Source organism: Anser anser (genome assembly GCF_964211835.1).
Source record: "Anser anser genome assembly, chromosome: 15".
Lineage (NCBI taxonomy): Eukaryota > Metazoa > Chordata > Aves > Anseriformes > Anatidae > Anser > Anser anser.
In genome coordinates, this window is record NC_139736.1 from 9,995,979 (window position 1) to 10,017,139 (window position 21,161).

General features: G+C 42.0%; 1 protein-coding gene across 1 annotated transcript in view; it reads right to left on the minus strand.

Moving 5' to 3' along the window:
• BMERB1 (bMERB domain containing 1) overlaps positions 1-20,349 on the minus strand; it is a 50,914-nt gene extending 30,565 nt beyond the window's left edge. Inside the window, exon 1 of the mRNA XM_083800769.1 lies at positions 20,068-20,349. Within this exon, the coding sequence (XP_083656895.1) occupies positions 20,068-20,191 (124 nt within the window). The 5' untranslated portion in view covers positions 20,192-20,349. The remainder of the gene's footprint in view (positions 1-20,067) is intronic.
• Between the last annotated feature and the right edge of the window lie 812 nt (positions 20,350-21,161).

Sequence of the window (21,161 nt, forward strand, 5' to 3'; positions counted from 1 at the left end):
AGAGGCAGATGAAAAGAGAACCAGATGGTACAACTTAAAAAAAGAACACTAGGTGGAAACTGAAATAGTTCCATAATACAGAAAAATAAACTGGTATAGTACAAAATATTCCAGATAAAAAACGTTCATGTGAAAAGAATCAAATTATCAGGATTGTTCATGCAGCTTGTCACTAGCTTGTCACCTGGAGGCATGACTGAGTAGTCTTGTAGCCAGGCCTTTTACTATACCATTTACTTTTGTCTCAAGTGTATTCAGAGGCTCACATGCCATGGTGGTGGTTGTTGTTGTTGTTTTTTTTCTTTTTAATTTAACTCATCTGGGGCAGGATGCAGTGGCAAATAACTAACCCATGCAGAAAAAGCTACATCTAATTACTCATTCCTAATCTAGCCTGCTGCAGCATTCTATCACTGTGAATCCTAGCAATGATTAAATTTGGCATGTCTGTGGAATGGTGTTTTTCAATGGTTTATGCTGGAATTACCATATAAATATAGCCAATAGCTAAACACGGCACAAGCAGCTGCAATGTATTTTGTTCCTGGCTTCCCTGACAGGCAGGCATTTTAAAATGGGGAGACTGTGGAAAGGGTGAAGGTGGTATAGGACAGTTCCAGCGTGGAAGTGACCTAACTGTCACGGCTCTGAGAACATCCCACCACTCTGGGTTCAGAGCTGGTTTGGTTTGGACATGGGGCAGGCATCTGACCTTGAGAGGCCTCAGCAAAGGTTCCCCATCCTTTCCCCCTCCTTTTGCTCAGCAGCAGATTTCAAGCTGAGACTCTGCCCACTCCCTCCCTCTGAGACCTGGACTTGACTTCCAACTTGGAGCTGCCTTGTAACTGGGGGTTTTGTCTGGAGATCTGGACTGAGCTGGCCCTGGGCATTGTCACCAGACCTGCTCTGTCCCCTTGCTCAGACACCACTGGAGCGCGCCCTTGCCAGTGAGGATGCTGCCCCTGCCTGCCTTGTTGTGACTCTCAGCACAGGGCTCGTTTGGGCTTATAGGGCTGCCAGCCTTTGTTGGTACCCAGTGCTGATCCTCCCCCTACAGGTAGAAATGGAAATAGTCCTCATGACTGCAGCAACCCTTGGAAAAAGGCTCATTTCGTCAGGGTATCCCTTTCTTTTGATGATTGCTGGAAACATTCCAAAGGAATCTGCATATGTAAATATAGAATATAGCAACCTGTACCAGATCACTGCACATCTGTTTCAAACAGCAGCGTGCAGCCATATTGACTGCTTCGATGTGCATTACATAAACTCTGTGCTTCACATTTTCTCCTTCTGTGAACAGTGTTAAGAAAAGTTCTGTACTGTCTTGAGTCCCAATGCCTCTGAGATTAAGGCCCCCCTACACACATCCCAGGAGTCAGTCCTCTTCCTGCAGAGTACGGAATACAGACCAGTTCAGTGGGTTAGCCTAGGAAATGCTGCAGGCTTCTCCCTCAGGGCAGTCTCTTCCCTCTACTTGTCAGCTGGCCCTCCTGTTTCAGCTCTTGCACTGAAGACAGACTGGTGATGACATCCAATTTAGTAAACGTTGGAATCACGCTGCTGGTTGTATCAGGCCTCAATAACCAGCTAATAGGCTACACCAAGGCAATGGGAGTGCACATACCTGATGAGTTTTAACACTGGGAAATAGTAATCTCTAAAGATGGCAGTAGTGTGCGGAGACTCTTACTGGAAGAGCAAAAATGTAATGTTCTACTGCCCTTATATGTGCTAAAGTTCTCAGAATCACTTTGCCTCCATCAATAGCACAGAATACTGGAGATGACAGAGTTGAATTTTGCTTCTAGCAGAAAGCTGAAGTCTTTTTCTTTCTCATTGTGGCTGTTACAGATTTGGAATCCATTTTAACAACAATGGCAACACCATTATTCATTTTGGAATCAGTGATACATAGGCGCCATGAAATGCACTTTGAGCTTACACAGTCTGAGCAGATATCCTTCTTAGGTGGCTGGACGTGCTTTGTTCTTGCAAGTAATGGTGGCCAGAAACGTTCTGACAAAACTGAGTCTGCCAGTGAAGTGGAGTTCAGAGTATTCGGGGGATATATTTTGGATTCAGTAAGTTTACTATCAATTCAAAGGGAATTAACTATCTGTGCAAAGAGCCTGTTTTTCTGTCAGAGAATGGGGAATCAGAGCAGCCTTGCAGTTCTGGAGTTGCTGAATTCTCTGCACAGAGCCAGAAAGCCCTGGAAGCAGAAGATGCAACTGCAGTCCTGCTCTCAGGTGCACAGGAGGTAATCCTGGAGCCCTGAAATACTGGCTTGGACCAAGCATGAAAGCTTCCAACATCTTTGCCAGACAGCAGGGCACCTGGAAATCCCAAGGCTGTTTTTTCTCATGCTTCATGTCTCAGGGCAGACTTCTGGGCTGGTTGATTGGCCTTACAGCCTGGCTTCACAACAGGCAGCTGTGAAATCTGGCAGCCCTAAGGAACCCCTTTGGCAGGAAGGTGCCAGAGAGGCATACTGAAAGGTGATTAAATGCCAGGATGTCAGGGAATGTCACAGTCACCAAATATCCCTTTTTCTGAACAGTCATTTGGGGAAGGAGAAAAAGAAAATGGGTGATATTCATGGGGATCAGTGGTGCATCTATGTTTCCAGTAAACCTGATGTCAGAGTACTGGCCAACTCAGCTCTCCAGTGCTCTGCTTCAAGATCATTTATGTTCTGAGATAAAGAACTAGACCTGAGCAGTCCCTTCATGTCTGTAGTCCATTCAGCAATTCCACAACCAAGAGACAACAAATTCCTGTCTGTAGAGAGACCCTGCTACAACCTGCAGAGAAGCACGACACCTCTCTGAGATGATGCAAATGAATTATCTCACATTTAAACTTGCCATTTGTGGGAGGAAAGGAAAACTTGCTTTTATAGTAATGCTTAGACTCAGTGGGAAAAGCACTGTTGCAGCATCAGCTGCAGTAAAAATATTTTTATTTTGCAACCAGAGAGAATAAAAAATACTTCTTATAATCCCTTAGGATAGTAGCTGCTTTTGCACCGATTTCTTCTGGAAATAGCTATTTTTTATAATTAAAATGACAATATGTGATTGTAGGACATACTAGCAGCATTAATAAAGACTAGGAAAGGCACAAGCAGCCTAAAAAGATGTATTTACTGTATGCCCAATATGGGCACTTTGGAAGGTTTGTTTCAATTTTTTTCTGAATTAAATATCACAACCGTTGGAAGAAGTCATGGGTTGATAATGTGATTATTTCTTTTGCTCTATTCATCTCTCCTCTCATTCAATATTTGACCACCTCTCAGTCTTATTTAATATTCAACACTGAATATCAAAGATAATCTGTTGTCATAATATATGACTATCTCCTGTTTTCTAATAATAGGCTACCATGACTTATAATGAGAATGTGCAGTTTTATGCAAAGCTTGAATATGTTGTAATTTATATGTATTTTCTGCCATCTTTGAATACTCTGATCAGCATTCACTAAGCATATGTAAATAACTTCAAAATGATAAACAAAACAAAACCATAGTTTTCTTCTATGCAGAAATATGAGCAGTAAGCCCTACACCATATACGCTCTGTAGGGAAAAAACAGCTGGGTCAAGGGGACAGGAAAGCATGAATTTGCCTTGCGGAGATGATCAGCCCTGCAGGTCCCTTCTCCTAATCCAACACTCACTAAAGTCAACAAGAGTCTTTCACTTCAGCTTTTTTTTTTTCCCTTCCTTTTGCATGTGTCATATTTAAATTGCCTTTCTAGGCATGCAACTATTTTGCCTTTGAAGAAGAGTAAGCATGAAAAAGTGCTGGAAGTTCAGGCTCAGCTTTTCAGAAATCTGTAGAAATCCGTTGGTATTTTGTGCCTAAAACTAACAACCTGATTAATTTTGTAGAACTGGGATGTGATGTGCTAGCTTTTGGTGAAAGCAGAGGGAAGAAAGAATGCCAGAAAAAAAAGCAAAATCCCAGGACAGAACTGACATTCACCATTTTGTTGAATTCAACAGAATTTGAGCAAGTCTTTAAATTACCATGTGGTGACCAAAAAACAAACCAACTAATGGTAGAAAACACCAGAGATCATGCTGTTTGCCATATTAATTCCTTCCAAGGCATATTAAATTCATCAGATGTGACTGGAAATGGATCTGTTCAAACAGTCATCTGTGATCTGAGTGCAACAGCACAACTATAATATTGGGATTTATTTTGTCCGGGCCATTAATTTTTTTTTTTTTAAATCATTGCAGTTAGATCTACAGTCTAGACATACTACAACCTGACTTTCCACTTTTAAAGTCTCATTCTCTATCATATGACCCAATTTTAAAATTAGATAAGCAGAGAATATAAAAAGCACTGTGTGATTGCCCACTGCACTTCCAGAATCACTGCCCTCTGTTCCATATCAAAGAGCCTCTTGTTATCAGAAGATTCTCTTTGAGTAGCATATCCTGTACTTTCTTGTTCTTATCTTCAAGCTTTGACCTTTTATTTTTCATTATTTACCTTTGCAAAAAGCATGTCGGCAGCGGTCTATTCTTTCCTATTTCAGGCTTTTGTGCACTGTGGTCTCACTGAGACTTCTCTTGAAATGTGAACTCCAGATTCACAATGTTGAATATTAACTCCTTCCTCTAACTCTCAAAGTCCTTTTGGTTTCTATGGTATCATACTTGGAAATACTGCACACAGTGACTCCTTTCATGTCTGATGTGTAAGAAAGTGCCTGTACCTGCCCAGTGCCCAAGTGAGATTCTTTGTTGCTCTGCATCTTTTATGCTGTATTTCTACATTACAGCATATTATTCTAGATTGCAGTAGTGTTGCAGTGAAGAAAGGCTGTTTTAAAAACTGAACCTGAAATAAATTCTGCTTTGTGTTTTCTAATTCAACATATTTCCAAACAGAAGTAGACATTCAGGCAGTAAAAGTGATGGTTAATTAAGGATGGTCTACAGTACTTTACTAACTCTAAGTTTTATAGTCAAATGATGGTCCCAACTTTCTACTTTAGGGACCATTTTCTGACCATGTTTCCTATTTAAAGATACCAGCACAAGCCCGTAACGGTAAATCTATAAAGATCTTGCCTCTAAAAAAAAACATCAATTAAATTGTCTTGTTTGTTATCCTGAGAAATTTACAAGCAGTAATTATTTTTGGCTTCGTCTTTTGTCAATTTATGACAGTTCCAATTTCCTAAGTGGGTTCCTAATTATACAACCCTTTAATCTTACACTTCCCCCAGGAAAAAGCTCTCTCTAGTCTAAGAAACTACTCTATCCATAGAAGACATCAATTTGGTTGTAAAGATATCTGGAGAAAACAGCTCCTCTCTCAGTAGTTGTTCATCCTTTGACAGTGAAGATCCTGTGAATCTGTACCAGTCTTGAGGGCTTGTAAGAAATTTGATGTGATGCTCAGGACTTAATGTGATATTCAGGCCTACCCTTAATGTAACTTAAAATCTATACTGCCATCCTGTATTTGGATGATAAATTCTATTTGTTCTATCTTGTACTTAAGCTTTCGGTTTTCAGCATTCTCCTGACTTCTGATGCTGTCAAAGTTGTGGAACTCGTCTGCTTGTGATGATGGAGGTTTTGGTGGCCAAGAAGAGAGGATCAGGGCAGCGGAAAGGATTACTTATGTTAAATGATAATGGCTGCTGTAAGCCATTATGTAAAGAATACATTTAGAACGAAAACTAGTAAGTATCCAAAGCAATGACACACTGAAGCGGTCTTTGAAGTAGGATACTGGATGAATGGAACCAAAGGTATTTTAAAATAAGATCAGAGCATTTGGGTCTTTTAAGGGTCTGCCCTCCCTTCATGGGAACAAAGCAAACAGCAGAACTCCTGCGAATAAACTCAGGTATTGCGTGATTGTCTGCAGTTGCAGGAGGGTGGACTCAGGAAGCAGAAAAAAATAATTTGACCATTATCTGGGGCTTTACTCTTTCAGTATTCAGGTAGAATTTAACTTGTTGAGGTCCAGTGTTTCTGCAGTCAGACACTGTCCACACAGACTCCAGACTCTTTCTCCATTTAAGAAGTTGTAAGTATGCATCCTGTCAAATCAAACTATCGCGTTGAGACACCACCATCTCTGCTTTCATGTTCTTCGACCTGGATCTAAGGGTGTTTGCTTATGCAAGGAACTGATTCAGTATGATAGGACAGTTTGCTACCTAATAATCTGTAACTAGAATGATTTCTTTCTAGTTGTAAATCTGTATATCATCTGGTGCTATTTTATAGTGTTATGATTACTATTTACATGTAATTTTTTTCTATCACTGAGACTTCTACTAGCTTTCTGTATTTTTATATCATGTCTTTAATCTGTGACTCACAATGCCCTGGACAGTCCCCTAAACAGACAATTTTAGGGGGAGAGAGAGGACTTTTCCTCAGTAGCACACCCTCTGGCAGCAGCTTAAAAGCTGATACAAAACATATTTACAGATCAGAAAACAATTTCAGCATCTACCACAATAAATGCCTAAGGAATCCAAAATTAATAATGACTTGTTTCTTTGAAAATGTACGATAAATCTAACTTCCTATGAAAGTCTTCCCATAAACAAAGAAATAAAAGCCCCAGGCCTGATTTGATAGCGTCTTACTGTTAAGACAGAAATAAAGAATTGTTTAACATGATTGAAGTTTGCAGGGAGTGCTTCTGATATAAAGAAATTCAGAGTATGCAGAATTATGTCCACTACCATAAATTACCATAATGAGACTCACAGATTGGGACTTGAAAACCTGTAGGGGCTTTGACATTGCAATTACAGGGCTCAACCATGCTACTTTGAAGCTGATTCCAAGACTGTCTAGGCAATTTGCATGCCTCAGCCAATTGCCATTACAGTCAATGATAACAAAGCTGCACACATCTCTTCAGCCTCTTAGAGGGCAGATGCATATAAATTAGGAAAACAGAATCATGAAAACAGCAAAGGGAGTTTGGAATTAATGTCTTTTTATAAAATCCTTTTTAAACTCAAGTCCCATTGAATTAAGAAACCCCAGAGACATTTTTCGTGAATTCACATGTGATTCTGCACTCAGCTGAAATTGAATCCTCTGTTTTAATATAAATTGCATTTCTGAGTTGAGACAGTTCTCAAGATCCAGATTCTAAATGTGGCAGGTCTCATTTTTTCCCCTTATGGTGACTGGGATAAGGTCATTACAGATGACCTGCATGCCTTCACATGGAAGCTGGTCTGCAAGTGACTGCTCAATCCTGCTTAATATCATCGCAGTACAGTTCCTACCACACATCAGACTTAAAAATCTAGCACCACAGAGTGTCTTTGCTAGTGCCTCAGATATACTGTCAGAGAGGAAACAGGACTTGCTCAGAGACAGAATGTTTTCAGAGCAGTTATAGCACACTGGAGGGGCATCTGCAGTATCAGTGTGACCATTTCAGACTGGTTTCCAACATCCACAGGATGTGAACTGAGCTACAAACTCTCTTCAAGACTACTGCAGTCCATTCGTGAAACAGCCTGTGGTGTATCATCTGGCCATTCTTGTTGTGTGTAAAGAAGGATCAAGTGCTTTTGAGTGGGATTTGAAGAAGAGCTGTCCATATAATGAGGTCTGCAGAGAATTATGACAGACTTAACAGAGTACTGTAATTGAATTGTGCAAGAATGTTTTCCAGACTTCCTACTGTTGTTTCCAATTCTAAAAGAACTCTAGTTTGGGGATCAGTGCTGCAGTCCTTGTTGCCAGATGCTCTGCCAACAGGATTTTTCACGTTTGGCTAGTGGCTTCAGATGAGGTGTGAAAGGCATTTCCCCCAGACCACATTACACGTCAGTTTGAAACTAAGCAACCTAATTTGTTTTGCTATAACTGAAGTAAGTGGCATTTTTCCTCCTCTTTCTATGCTGTACCACAGAGTATTTCAGATCAGTGAAATACTCTATTGACCCAACCTGACAGAAGGGTGCCTTCAATATCCCAGCAAGCTTCTAATGTTCTGTTCCGGTTTCTCTCTCCTCTCTCCCCATACCCACGGATAAATAAATCTGCAGATGAGGCAAATTAGCTGATGTTGCATGAAGCTGTCTCAGCACTTAACTGCTGCTTGCAGAACCCCCCAGCAATTTAGCTCAGGAAGGGCAGGATGCTTTGGTGCAGGGGCTGGTTTTCCCTGACTTGGGAAGAGGAGCACCAGCCAAGGGGCTCTGTGTCCAGCTGTGCTCTCTGCTTCCTCCTGGCTCAGGAGGAGGTGCAGAGGAAATTCCTGTACTTCTTTCCATTTCAATTTGCACTTGACAAATCTTTTCCAGCACTCAAGAAGAGTGACAAAGTAATGGCCATGCCTATTCCCCACTTGCCTGTTTTGGGGAAGATAGAGGCCCCTGACTTGCTGTGCATAAGCAGCTTAGAGCCAAGATTTGAGCAGTTTCGGTATGGAAAGGGAGTTGCTGACTTTCTTGAACAGTTGTTTCTTCTCACAACCACAGCTACCTTATGTATCACAGCCTCGGAAAAGATTTTCTTAATTATATATCCAACCTACGAGTATGTCCCATTTAAGATACTGCCTGGAGAAATTCTCAGTACCAAGGGTAATAGGTGACCTCGCTCCCTCACAAAAGAAAATGAAAGATTTCTCCTTGCTTTGCAAAAATGATGACTGTGTGTGTTAGAAATACTCAGTGCAAAGTCAGGGATCTCTTATATAGGAAGACAGCTTTATTATGAGGGAGGTCTTAGAAAAACAATTAGCTTTTTCAGTTGCATCCAGATCTCAGTACATCTCCAGATTACAAAGCCTGAGGTCTAGATCTTTGACATATGCCGGACATGCACATCTCTGGGAATCTGCCACCACAAAAATGGCAAACCAGACTCTTCCTATGTTTCTTAAGGGTAGAAATTCCCTACATGAATTAAACATAATCTCAGGAAGAGTTGTAAACAGATCTGTCACTCAGTAAAATATTGGGATGCCACCAGGATGAAGTCTGTCGTTTTTTAAAAATGAATTAAGCTGAATTGCTTCCTTCACTTTTTTCCTTTCCCCCTCGGGTAATCTTTCCCATTCAATTATTTGGCTTTACAATCAGATTTTCCTATTCCATTAGGTGTTTATATCTCCCCTGTTTTTGTATGAAAACTTCTCACAACCAGCAGAAAACAAAAAAAGATCTCTATTGAGAAAGTGTTATCAGATAGATAAAAGACAGTCACTGTAACCTGTTTCAGCCTACTGTCCATCTGTGTTGCTATTAGCAGATTAATAATGGATCTTACAGAAGTGTGGTTTAAGAAAAACATACAGCATTAAATAATGAATTTACCTCTTGTTCTCATTTTTAAATTGCTTACATAATCATTTTTCATAGAAATTTATTGGTAAAGTAAGGATATCTTTCTTTAAACCATTTCCTCGGAAATCACTGTACAAAGTTGATCACCTCCTGGATTAAGTAGGGCTTTGTGGTGAGTGCCATTTTTACTGATCTTCCCAATCGATTATATCTTGACCTAATTTGTGTTGGTGCGGAGCAAGGTATAAACTAATACTGGAGCATTGCTGTAAACATTTCACGCTATTTTATTTGAATCTGGTTTCAGCTCATTTGCAATATGGATTTGTTTAGAAAGATACACAGCTCACAGTGACTGTCTCCCATGCTGCCTGGTTCTTTCGCCCACCAGCAAACACCAGCCGATGCCTGATTTTGCCCACAGAAATGTCATTGCTCTCCAGTCTCCTTGAAACTGTCCCTACTGTTTGTAGAGGAGTACCCAGAAACTGAGGAGAACTCTGATCATCTGTTCTAGTAGATCTAAAATGGCTTTTAGCTGGGACATTTTTCCTTCCTACAGAATAAGGAGGCCTGGGGAAATTATCGAGGGGATATTCTGTGAGGAGCTCTGTTTCCTGCTTCTTGTCTGTGGCCTCCTTATATAAACACACAGAACAGGGGAAAAACATGACTGGACATCTGAAAGACATCTCTTCTGCCTTGTGCAGAGTGAACAAAAACATGCTACGATGACAATGTTCTTTGTGTAGAGACCTGTATATGTGGAGGACTTAGAGGAGACAGATTTTTCTTGCTTACAACAGAAGGGTGAAACAGCTTTCCAGAGGGAAACAATTACCTTAGATTTACTCTGTTGTGAGCTAGACACAATTTTTAAAAAATGAAATTAACTGCTGTGATTTTCTTCACTGTAAGAAATTATCACCAAGGTATTTTATATCCAGACTATTCTACATAAAAGGTAAACACAATAGAATTTGTTATCAGTTACTGAGAAAATAACTTACATTAGCAGTTATGAGATCAGTGTAACAAAACAAACTAGGAAGACGCTTGAAAAATTGCTTTGCCTGGCTTCCTGTTGGAAGAGCTCTCATACATTCCCTTCACGTTTGATAGGGAATTAACCTCAAGTTTATGCACCATTGCATTATGCTTCTGCTGCAGAGACTCAACTTGGACTATACAAGCTCAGAGTGCTTTATATTCACTGAGTGTAGCCTGTCCAGCCCTCAAATTGCTGTAGTTTTGCCTATACAAACCCTAGGGTACTCAGAACCCTGGAGTCTGGTAGTCACTGTGAAATAAAATCTTCTAGGAATGTGTACAAACAATATTTTGTAAGTCAGGGTGTGACTTCTCTGGGTGTAAGCTTCCTGCCTAACTTAATGTATTATTAGGAGTTGGACTTGATGATCCTTTGGGTCCATTCCAACTTGGGATATTCCATGATTCTAGGGTAGGAATGCTGTATTTTGAGTTATAGGGTTTTTTGTTGTTGATGTTTTCTTCTTTTTTTTTCCTTTGAAAGATACTTAGATTAGGCAAAGGGAGACAAAGTAAAGAGAGAAGGAATTAAGGAGAACAGATGAATAAAGCCCAGTCATTCACCGTAGCACACACCGTGTCTGTGTATCAAGGGCAAGACTTAAATGTAGTGGGAAATTGAAGCCAGTACAAGAGCTCTGGCACTCACCTTGATCAGAACCCCATGGTAGTATATGGAAATAATTCCATATAACATAGCCAAGCTTTGAAACAGGTCTTAATATTCCCCTCCTCCCCAGTTATAGTCCTGTATCACTATTACATCTCTGTTCTTCAATCACTTTAGGAATACAAAAAAAAAAAAAGACCATGCTAGTCACTGCCTCCAGATGCCTCCGTGCTTCTCCTCCCACCACAACCACCAGTCAGTCCCTTTGTCCTCTCCCTAGTGGCCTCCAGTGCCTCAGAGATGCAGAAATAAAAAAGTCCAGAAATCAAACTGCATTAGTTACCTGTTTCTAAAGGCCAGATTTGTGAGAACAAGGAACTATCTTTTTAGCATTTCTCCGATTATCTTAAAGGCAGTGCATTACTTAAAGCTCCTGGTAGCTGTTCTTTAGCGCAGGGTACTTCCTGCAGGGTAGGGGCATGCTGACTGCTTAAAATAGCATTTTCCTTCTCAAAATAAATCTGTGAGATGAAAACTCACTTTACATTCAAATAAATCATGATACTGATGATATGGTTCTCATTGCTTTTTGCATATTCCTTTCCCCTTTTCCCATCATGTTATGAATTGAAAATACTGCCTTGTGCACTTCACAAAGCGATGTGTCCCTCAGAGAATGGGAAGAATATTCAGCTGTATGCAGCCTGGTGGGAAAGTTTGCAAAGTGTATACGATCTGACAGCTGTTTCTGTGAGAAAACTGATTGAAAATGAGACACAAAAAAATGAGGGAAAATTGCCTTTGAAGGTCTGAACTGAAAGCCCTCATTGTCAGTTTTTTTCAGTGGCACTGGGTTAGACCTTCATCTGCAAGGAGCTATTTTAGTCTGGCTCAGGAAGAGAGCCAGGAGTCAGGAAAGCTCAGGAAGAGGTTTCCGTGTCCAACCCTGCCACAGCCCTGCGTGAGATTCGGCTCTATCAGAGGTCTGTAAATAGCAACCGCTACAGTTAGTTACTGGGGTAGGTACCTTCCCTGGTGCAGAGCTCCCACTGAAAACAAGGCACATTCTCATCTGGGATAACGTGTGTTCAGGAGCAGGACTGTATTTAAGGCACATTCCAAGGAAACCAATTCATGCTCTACTCTTATGTAACGGAGAATTAAAAGGGAACGTTAAGAAACAAAAAATTACTCCTTCATTTACTACTGTCATTTTTGTCAGTGGTCAAAGGAAACAGCTCTGGCTTTCCATTTTATTCCTCGCTGGATTCATTTTCTGATCCTGTAATCCTAACACAAAGCTTCAGTGTTTTGATGCTGTTGTAGTGCCAGCTTCAGCTTATGTTCAGGTTTTTTTAAAGCTTATTTAGTTTCATATTTTAAAAAATACTTATTTATCTACATTATTTTTTTTATTTCAGAAAAAAAGAAAAATCACCAAAATGTTCAATTTTAAGTCTTGCAAAACCTCTTTAGGAATATATGGCTTTATGCAAGATATCGTATAAGCGTTAATTGATAAACAGCTGCATGTATTGCGAGTGAATTTGGAGTAAAATGGTCACTGACATTTCTAAATTTCACATCTTTACAATATTCTCCTTTGAAATTATCTGATTACGTACCAGAAAGTGTGTTTCTCTCTTTCTCTGTGATGTGATTCTCTAATAACACAGTTGTCTAACAGTGCTCTAAACATCTGCCCAGCAGCTGGTAGATAATTTCAGGCACCCCTAAAACCATTTGATAAATATTATAAACATCTGAGTCTAATCCAGTAAAGGCCAAAGTGATACTGGTATGGAGAATTGCTTTAGACACTAAATAAATTGCTTCACATAACAGATTCCCACTGCAGCAAGTAATTAAATATTAAGAAGATGCTCCTCAGAAGCCCAGAGAGGAGTTTCATGTTTCGTAGGAGAAAAGGCTGGTAATTTCTCAGGGGGCTGGATGTTGCTATTGCAAAGCCCCCTAGCATACAATGTGCACAGTCCAGCAGCAAAGCAGAAGGTCAGGCTGAGGAGAATCATACCAGGGCCTTGCTCTCCAACGTACAGGGCAGAGTGCTTCCAGGGAACCAGGTAAAAGCCGGGCCCTTCCTTAAAGGTGGAGCTGCCAGAGCCCGTGGAGCCAGCAGATCCCAAACCGGCTGGTTCTTCCTCAGCGCATGCTCCCGTAGAACAGCACAGGCCACGTCTCTTCACCTCACACAAAACAATGATGACAGTTGGCACACAAATCTCTTTTGCGTTTGCCTTTCATCTACAGAAGTGGAGTCATTCTCTAGCCACCTCTGTTTTCACCAAGTTAACTGCTTTGGCATCCTTCATTTTGATTCAGTTTTCTTTAAATACACTAATACATTCTTCCTCACAGCTCACACTGGGCTGACGTGAGGCTGTGCTGACTGCCTCCCTGGAGGTCTCTGAGGTGAGGAACCAAAGGCCATGCAGCAGTCTTTGTCTCTGCCACCGACACAAACGGACAGCTGGCTGTCACCTTCTCTTTGTGTAAGAAATCACTGCTAGAAATGTTATAACTGCAACACATTTCAACACCTTACCGAAAGACAGAGGCAAATGAATCTTGATTTTCCTGGCTGTGTCCTTTGCTATAACATTCCACATACTTTGTGCTACAGATAAGTAGCAGCCTGAAGGAAAATGTCTCTGCCTTGTTTCTTGGAGTCTGCCAAACTGCAATAATTTCAGTCCCCTCCCAGACACAATGCCCAGAGGAAGCACTCATGGTAGATGAGAGAAGGCAGAAACTACAGTTTGAATGAGGGGAGAGAGGGCACAAATGCGTAACTGAATTAATTTCTTTGGGTTCCTCTTCTGTGAAACACCATAGTTTGAGGGCCAGCCGCTCACTGTAGGGGCTCCAATCTATTAGCTAATCACTCACTGCTCAGAGACAAGATCGAAACGGCATTGCCCCTGCCGAGGCTCTGCGGGACTTGCTCAGCCAGAGGTGAGGGCTGGGCAGCCCAACTCAGAGCAACTGGACACAAGTCCCCAGGGGAATCCTTGTGGAACTGATGCAGCCCCCAAACTCCCCCTCAGAGCTTTCTAAAAGAGAATCAAGGTGAACAGGACTCCAGGAGACAAACGCACAGAGCCCAGTTTTTCTTTCACTGAAATCACTGAGGAAATTTCCATTGATGTCAATGAAGTCATGACTGCATTTTGTTTGTATTTAAGAAAATGTCAGTCAAACTTCTCTGTCATTTTGCAGGGAGGTGAAGTCACTGTCTTGCTCATTTGGCTTCAGTAACATTATTCTAAAATTTACTTTGGCTTCGTTTACTGAAAAGACTTATGTGGTAGAACGAGCTGTTGATGCTTCTTCTGGTTTTGGAGTTGTTTTCTTCAAAAAATTAACAAAACCATTAAATCACTTTATAATGAGAATCTTTTGTGCCGGTTTTATCAGTATATAAAAACCAAATGTGCCTGTAGAAAAACTCTTAAATGCCTAATCAGTAAAGGTTTGGTTAGGGGGGAAGGTTCAGGGCAGCAAAAAGATCCTTAAACCGCTGCTGTTCTTACAGTAACAAATTACCTCTTACATTTTGGTAGTGTTTGCAATCATTAGACTTTAGCAATGAGCCACCTGTCTCATTGAAAATCATTCATCCTCATTTAATGATGAATTCTCTTGAGATTATTTTCTCAAACATTTTGCCCTTTATGAGCTGACAAAATGTTGATAATTAATGTTTCAATGCTGATCCTGAAGGGCAACTAATAATCATCCAACAGTGCTCCTGGTGATTTCATATAGTTTGCCCTCCAAGCATGCATTTTTCATCTTCAGATTGTGAATGCATTTATACTATATCATTTATGTAGTTAGATAGCAGAACGTGTTTCATGGAAACGAATTGGCATTATTTACTAGTTGAGTCTCTGGGACTATTTTACTAAGGAAGGCTTCTATGAAAAAGGAATGTATTCAGCTACAGAGGAGAAGCACTTTGGGATTCAGGATTGCTGAGTTCCCACCTTTACAATGCTCAGTAGCTACAGGAAAACTCCAAGAATTTCATGCACGATACACAGTACCTTGCAGTGCATGCCCAATCCCAAATGCAAATTTTAATCCTATTTTATAAAGCACCCTTGAGACACACACACACATTCTAAAAAGTGGTTACTCTGATGAAAACATGCTATGCAACTAAGGGATCAATTACAGAACATAGTCAGAAAAATTACAGAGACTGAATCCATAATCCCACAGGCTACCAGCAGCAGGGATGATGTGTACGGTTCAAAGTGTCCTACTTTCCAGGTCTAATGCCTTTTCTCTGTAAAATATCTTTAAAGGAAATATAAAAAATCATGAGCAACAGTCCCAAATATGGCACTTGAGCCTCATCATTTCCAGAAATTATTGATTGGCACCGGTTTGGATATAAACACTGCATTACACACTTAAGTGTTCATTTCCTACTTGGTACACACAGTTGGGCACAGAGACTTTGGGAGTCATTAACCTTCTGATTTATGAGCATCGCAGCAGAGAGAAATGCCTTTGCTGATGTGCAACTAGATGGTACAGCGGTAAGATCCTGACTACTTCGCATTAGCAACCAACATCTTTTCTTTTGCTGGGTTGCCCCTAATAGCATCCAGAATTAGCCACATTTCTGCTGCAACTAACCTCTTTAACTTCAGTCAGATTGGAGTAGCTGTTTGTATTTTGTAGGTCAGGCTGGACTTTGTAGGATACAAAGGTATCATCAGGATACAATTATGTTCAGAACCATGGAACAAGTTAGGGAGTAAATTTGCTTTTTGTTGAGAAGCCTTGGAAATGCATAGCCCATAGCTAGGTAGAAAAGCAAAGGAAGCACAAAACTCATGAGATGTGATAGGGAGACTATCACCAGATAGGGAAGTGTATCTCCAAGGGGATCTGCTCTGGAAACCAACATGAAGTAGCACATGGAAGCAGCTGCTCTGAGTCACAGTTCATCCCGTTACTAACCAATATTTCATCAGTAATGCACCCAGAGGTACTGAAATACACAGTTTGTGTGATGTGTGGGGCGTCACAAGAGAAGGTCCAGAGGTACGTATTTGAATACTTAACTGCTAGATGGTAGAAGCAGCTGCAACTGATACAGGTTTGGATTTAACTGGGGGAGTGGGTAGTAAACTTTAGCCCCTTTGTCCCTCATGCTAACACTTGTGAATGCCCAGCATTGTTCTGCAGTTTCTGACTTCACAGCCCAGAGCACCACTGCATCTTTCTAACCACATTTCTCAGGGCCTTCTCCGTGTAATGGGACAATGCAAGTCACCCTTCACTCTCATGAAGCAGGACAGAAAGAAGAATGAGGACATCCAGTTGTCACCCCACCAAGTATCAAGACTGCAGCCACCTTTGTTAAGAATCCAAACAAATTTGCTTTTCTACAGTCACGTGGGACAAATACAGCATGAAGATGCAGGACTGCATTTGAAGTCTCACAAGAACCAACACACTATCCAATCTGTCCATAATAGATATACAGAGCTATTAAATCTCCAAATGCCATCAAGCTGACACAAAAATTCAAGAACAAATTGACATTTGCCAGCTTTCTGACAAATACCTACAGGCATATGATTAATACAAATCCATCCTAATTACTCTTCGGTGATCAGAATGACAGGTAGATGTCATGGGACACTATCTGTGCATACTTTGCTGTGCAAGACAAATGTATTTCTCTGTTGTCACTTGATTGATTATTTTTAATGTTGCAACAGACATTCTTCAAATGATTATAAAGTGTTAAGAAGCAACATTGAAACATCATGAGCTAGATCCTGTCCTAGGACCTAGTCATTCTGTTCTGATAAGAAAATCAGGCCTTAACGATGACACAAGCAGTTCCCAGTAGATAAAGCAAGTGCCCAAACCCAGGACATTCACAAATGCCTTTTCTTCATCCTTTCCTCACTAAAGAGAAAAGACCTGGCTACAGGACTACTGTCTGTGCTACTGCAGTCTTCAGTGCTGGTCTGTAATGGGGCCCCCTTCCCCCTAATCACCACTTCATACTCAAAAACAATTGAAAAGGTGGATCTTTGCAATAGGGGTGGCAGCTCATAGCCAGTTACCATTCAAATGTTATTCAAAAATAATTTCATGGTGTACTAAATTGCATCAAAAATAATCTTTTGCAGTTTTCTGGCATTTCTGCTTCTTTATAGTGACTGAAGCTGAGACGTTCACCTTGCATTTTGAATTTATTTCTACACCTCATACTAACTGAAAGAGGAAGAAAAGCTAAGCAGAAATGCAATGTTCAAAAGGCTGGTGGAAAAACTGCTTCATTTCTTTGTGGCTATTTCCCTGGCACGGCATGCAGTTATTTAATCAGGGCATTTACGAGTCCCTGCCAACGGCAAGACAGATGATTCTAAACGAAGCTGTGCACTTGATAATAAGGACTGACCAAAATGCTTGAGTGCTCTGCTTCACAGCAGACTCCCTGAGACTATATTGTAAAGATCGTTTACTGAGAAGGCTCAGCCACGTTATCACGGTCATTCAGTTTATGAGCCTGACTGTATTGAACATGTATGCACTAGAAAACATATGAGTTGCTCAGTACATGGTAAGCAGTATGTAAAGAAGGCGGCTGCAGTGTCTTGTTAAAGAACAAACTTCGAACAACCTACTTTGTATTTTGCATGCAAACCCACTGGAGATCCCTCTTGGGATGTAAGGGCATCAGATCTTCAGTTATGGTAGAACAGAAGAAGCACTGATAATCTGGCTGAAAGAGACTGCTGTACAATAGAAATGTGCATGATATTACGCTTCACAGCTATGAAGTAACTCATCTATGTTAAAACCAATAACCAGCAATGCTTTCTGCGCCACCGTTAGAGATGTTAACACAGAGCTCCCTCTCCATTTAACCGATGAAGTAGAAACTAACAACTACCGAAACTTGACGTACTCAAGATGTGCATTTCCTTGTGATACGACAACACTTGCATGCAAAGGCACCAACCAGGAAACAGCATTGTATTATACAGACTGTCGTACAGGTAGCTAACAAGTTCTGCCTCCAAAGAGATCCTGATTTAAGACAACACAAATCGTCAGAGTAAAGAGGGCAAACGTGTATGCACTAATGGACTCCTGCTTTCATTAATAATACTACTTAGCATTTCATATTTAGACTGATACGCAAATACCAAAGGCTAATTGATGACATTACTGAAAAGGGGATGATGTTTTTTCAGCTTCTTTCCAGACCTTCCGGAGATTACTGTCGTGGTGCCATGCAATTTAGGACCTATGCTGTAAGGAAGCAATAAAGCAAATAGTAAGATCTCTTTATTTTTAATCAATGCAGACGTTTGACCAGAAGTCAGTTTTAGTATTAAAATAGGAAAGACACATGAGATCATGTAAAACAGCTACCATAAAAAGGATTTCTACAGTATTTTAAGAAGGTTGAAGCCTACAAACAAACAAAGCAATTACTCCTGTAGCAAACTCTAAATATAATAATTTTCTACTTTTCAAAGAGCAGACAGCCTCTAGATTACTTCTTATTCTACATCTACATTGTTATACATGTATAGAAATACTCTCAGTAAACCGAATGTAGTGTGTAGAAGGGCAGCTCAGCAGCAGAGCCAGGATGCGGACACCTGGACACTTGGTTCCAGTCCTGCCAACAGCCCACTCTGGTACCAAGTCAAGCTGTGATTTGGGTGGAAGCTCAATGCTGAGCACACATTTTTGAGCAGATCAGTTCTCCCCCTCAGCCTCCACACTCCCCTCTGCCAAACATATGATCTTTTGTCCAAAGCTTGCAAGATGTAACCTTCCTGTCACCTCCAGGTACCAGTTATTATTACAAGCACTGCACTGCACTCAATTTGTGAGCTGACTCTGCAATAAAACCAGACCTATTTATGAGAATAAGACAAGCACAAGTCTGTATCATGTCAGAGGACCTCCAAAACTGTTGCACGCAGCTGAGTCAACCAGCTCAGGCAACAGCGATTTCAGTCTTCGATTCCATTTTAGCAAGTGGGGAGTTATTCAGTGCTGAACGTATGCCAGGCACTGCAACAAAACCAACACTGCAACTGAAGCACTGGAGTGGGAAAGTTACACCTCTTATCAGCATATGGCAGACAGCAACATATTCTTGAAAAACCAAAGCCAAAGGTAAAATATGATTCCAGAACAGAGACTGACAAACACAGCAGTAGCTGAAAAGCCTGAACATAGCAGCAGTGCTGGCAAAAAATTGCTACTGGGATGCTGCAAAGCTCCAGGATGTTAAAAGGCATCCAGGTGAGTCTTCATGATGCACATCAGATAGATCGTGAAGCAAGAATATCAGCAAGCCCAGTATCAGCAAAGATTATGATACCACAGCACACGCACAGAAAGCTTTTCTTCCTGTGACCTAATGAAACACTTGCTGTAACTTAGAAAATATTTTTCCTTATAGTAGTACAGAGCTTTTTGTGACCATTGTTAGCAAGATTTCTTGCCTCAGTGGTTACCTTGCCAATTAGAGGGGTTTACAGGGTTGTAAATAAGATAGTTCTGCCAATAGGAGAATAACCCCCGTGCCTCAGAGAAGACAAGGTCCTGTGGCTAACTCGGATTGACAACTGTTTATCTTTCCACCAGCACTTTGGACAGGCTATGTCACTTGTTTTCTGGAAAATTACAATTTCAGCAAAGCTGCTCCACCAAAGAGCATGAGTTGAGCTCCTAAATACATCGCGACGTATCGCTGTACCCTCTGCCGGAGATAACGAGGGCGAATAACGCAGTTGTCATCCGTGCCTTTCAAAGGTGGTGTATTACAGACTACCCATTTATGAAAAGCCACATACTAAACCCCACCTAGCAAGCAGCGAGGGAGACCTAACGTCCCGGCCACCCTTCCCTCTCGCCAGGGGACACCTGAGCTCCCACTGCCACAGCACCACGGCCCCGGCCGGGGGCAGCCCCCCGCACCCCGCCGCCTTCCCCTGCTCACGGAGCCCGGGGGTGCACTCGGAGCCGGGCAGGACCTCCCGCAGCGCCCCCGGGCAGGCCCCACTCACTTCTCCCCAGCGCCTCCGCCTTCCACTCCGTCTCCTCCAGCGCCCCGTAGCGCCTCACGGCTCTCTCGGCCTCCGCGCCGGCCGAGATGGCCCTCCGCAGCTCCACGGCCCTCTGCAGCTCCATGGCCCCAGCCGCTCCGCCGCCCTCCCGAGCCCCACCACCCCCCGGAGCCCCCCGCAGCCGCGGGGCCGGGCGGCGATGCGATCCTCCCGAGCCCTCCGATCCTTCCAAGCCCTCCCCGGGGGCCGGCGGGGGCAGGCAGCGGCGCCGCGCACATGCTCAGTGCGGGGCTGGGCCGGGGGAGGCGGGCGGGCAAAGGTAGAGGCATCCCCTGCATCCTCACCGCCTGCATCCTCACCCCCCGCACCCTCACCCCCTGCATCCTCACCCCTCGCCTTGCCCCGCGGACCTGCCCCCAGAGGCATGCCCCTCATCCCAGCCTCACCCAAGCAAAAGCCCCAGGACAGCAGCCCAACAAGCGATGAGGTTTGGTGTTTCTCATAAACACGCAGCTTTGCTGCTTATGCAGCCTCCTGCGATTAGAAGAGAAGGAAAGGACTATGCAGGAAGCACTAGTGCAGTGATAATTGTTGTTGTTATTAGTTCTTTTATTGTAGGGGAGATCTTATGGATCAAATCCCTCAACAGCATTTTACAGTTACAGAGTACTTTTCCTGGTGAAATCCCATTGCATTTTATTGTGTGTGGTATCGTTATGTCTGATGTAGAGATGATGAAGCAGGAGTTGAGACAAGTTGCCCAGTGCCCCCCAGTAAATCAGGGTTTGTAGCACTCTGCACCTGGTTTATGAGCAACGGGGTACTGGTAATGCTGAATACGTACTGGGTGCATGAAAGTTTGTCTGTCACATACCTTTGCCTACAAACTTTGCCTTGCCCTTCAACCATCAGTGCAACAAAAGCACTACTGCTGTACTCAGTGATGTACTTACTAGTTGGATTGATGCATGTTGTTGCTATACTCATGAACAATTGTGTTTAGGGGTCGTACTTTACATGTTAGAAGAGAGAAAACTTCCACATCAGTTTTGAAACTGTAACAATGAAATTTAATTTTATTTTTTCTCCTGAGA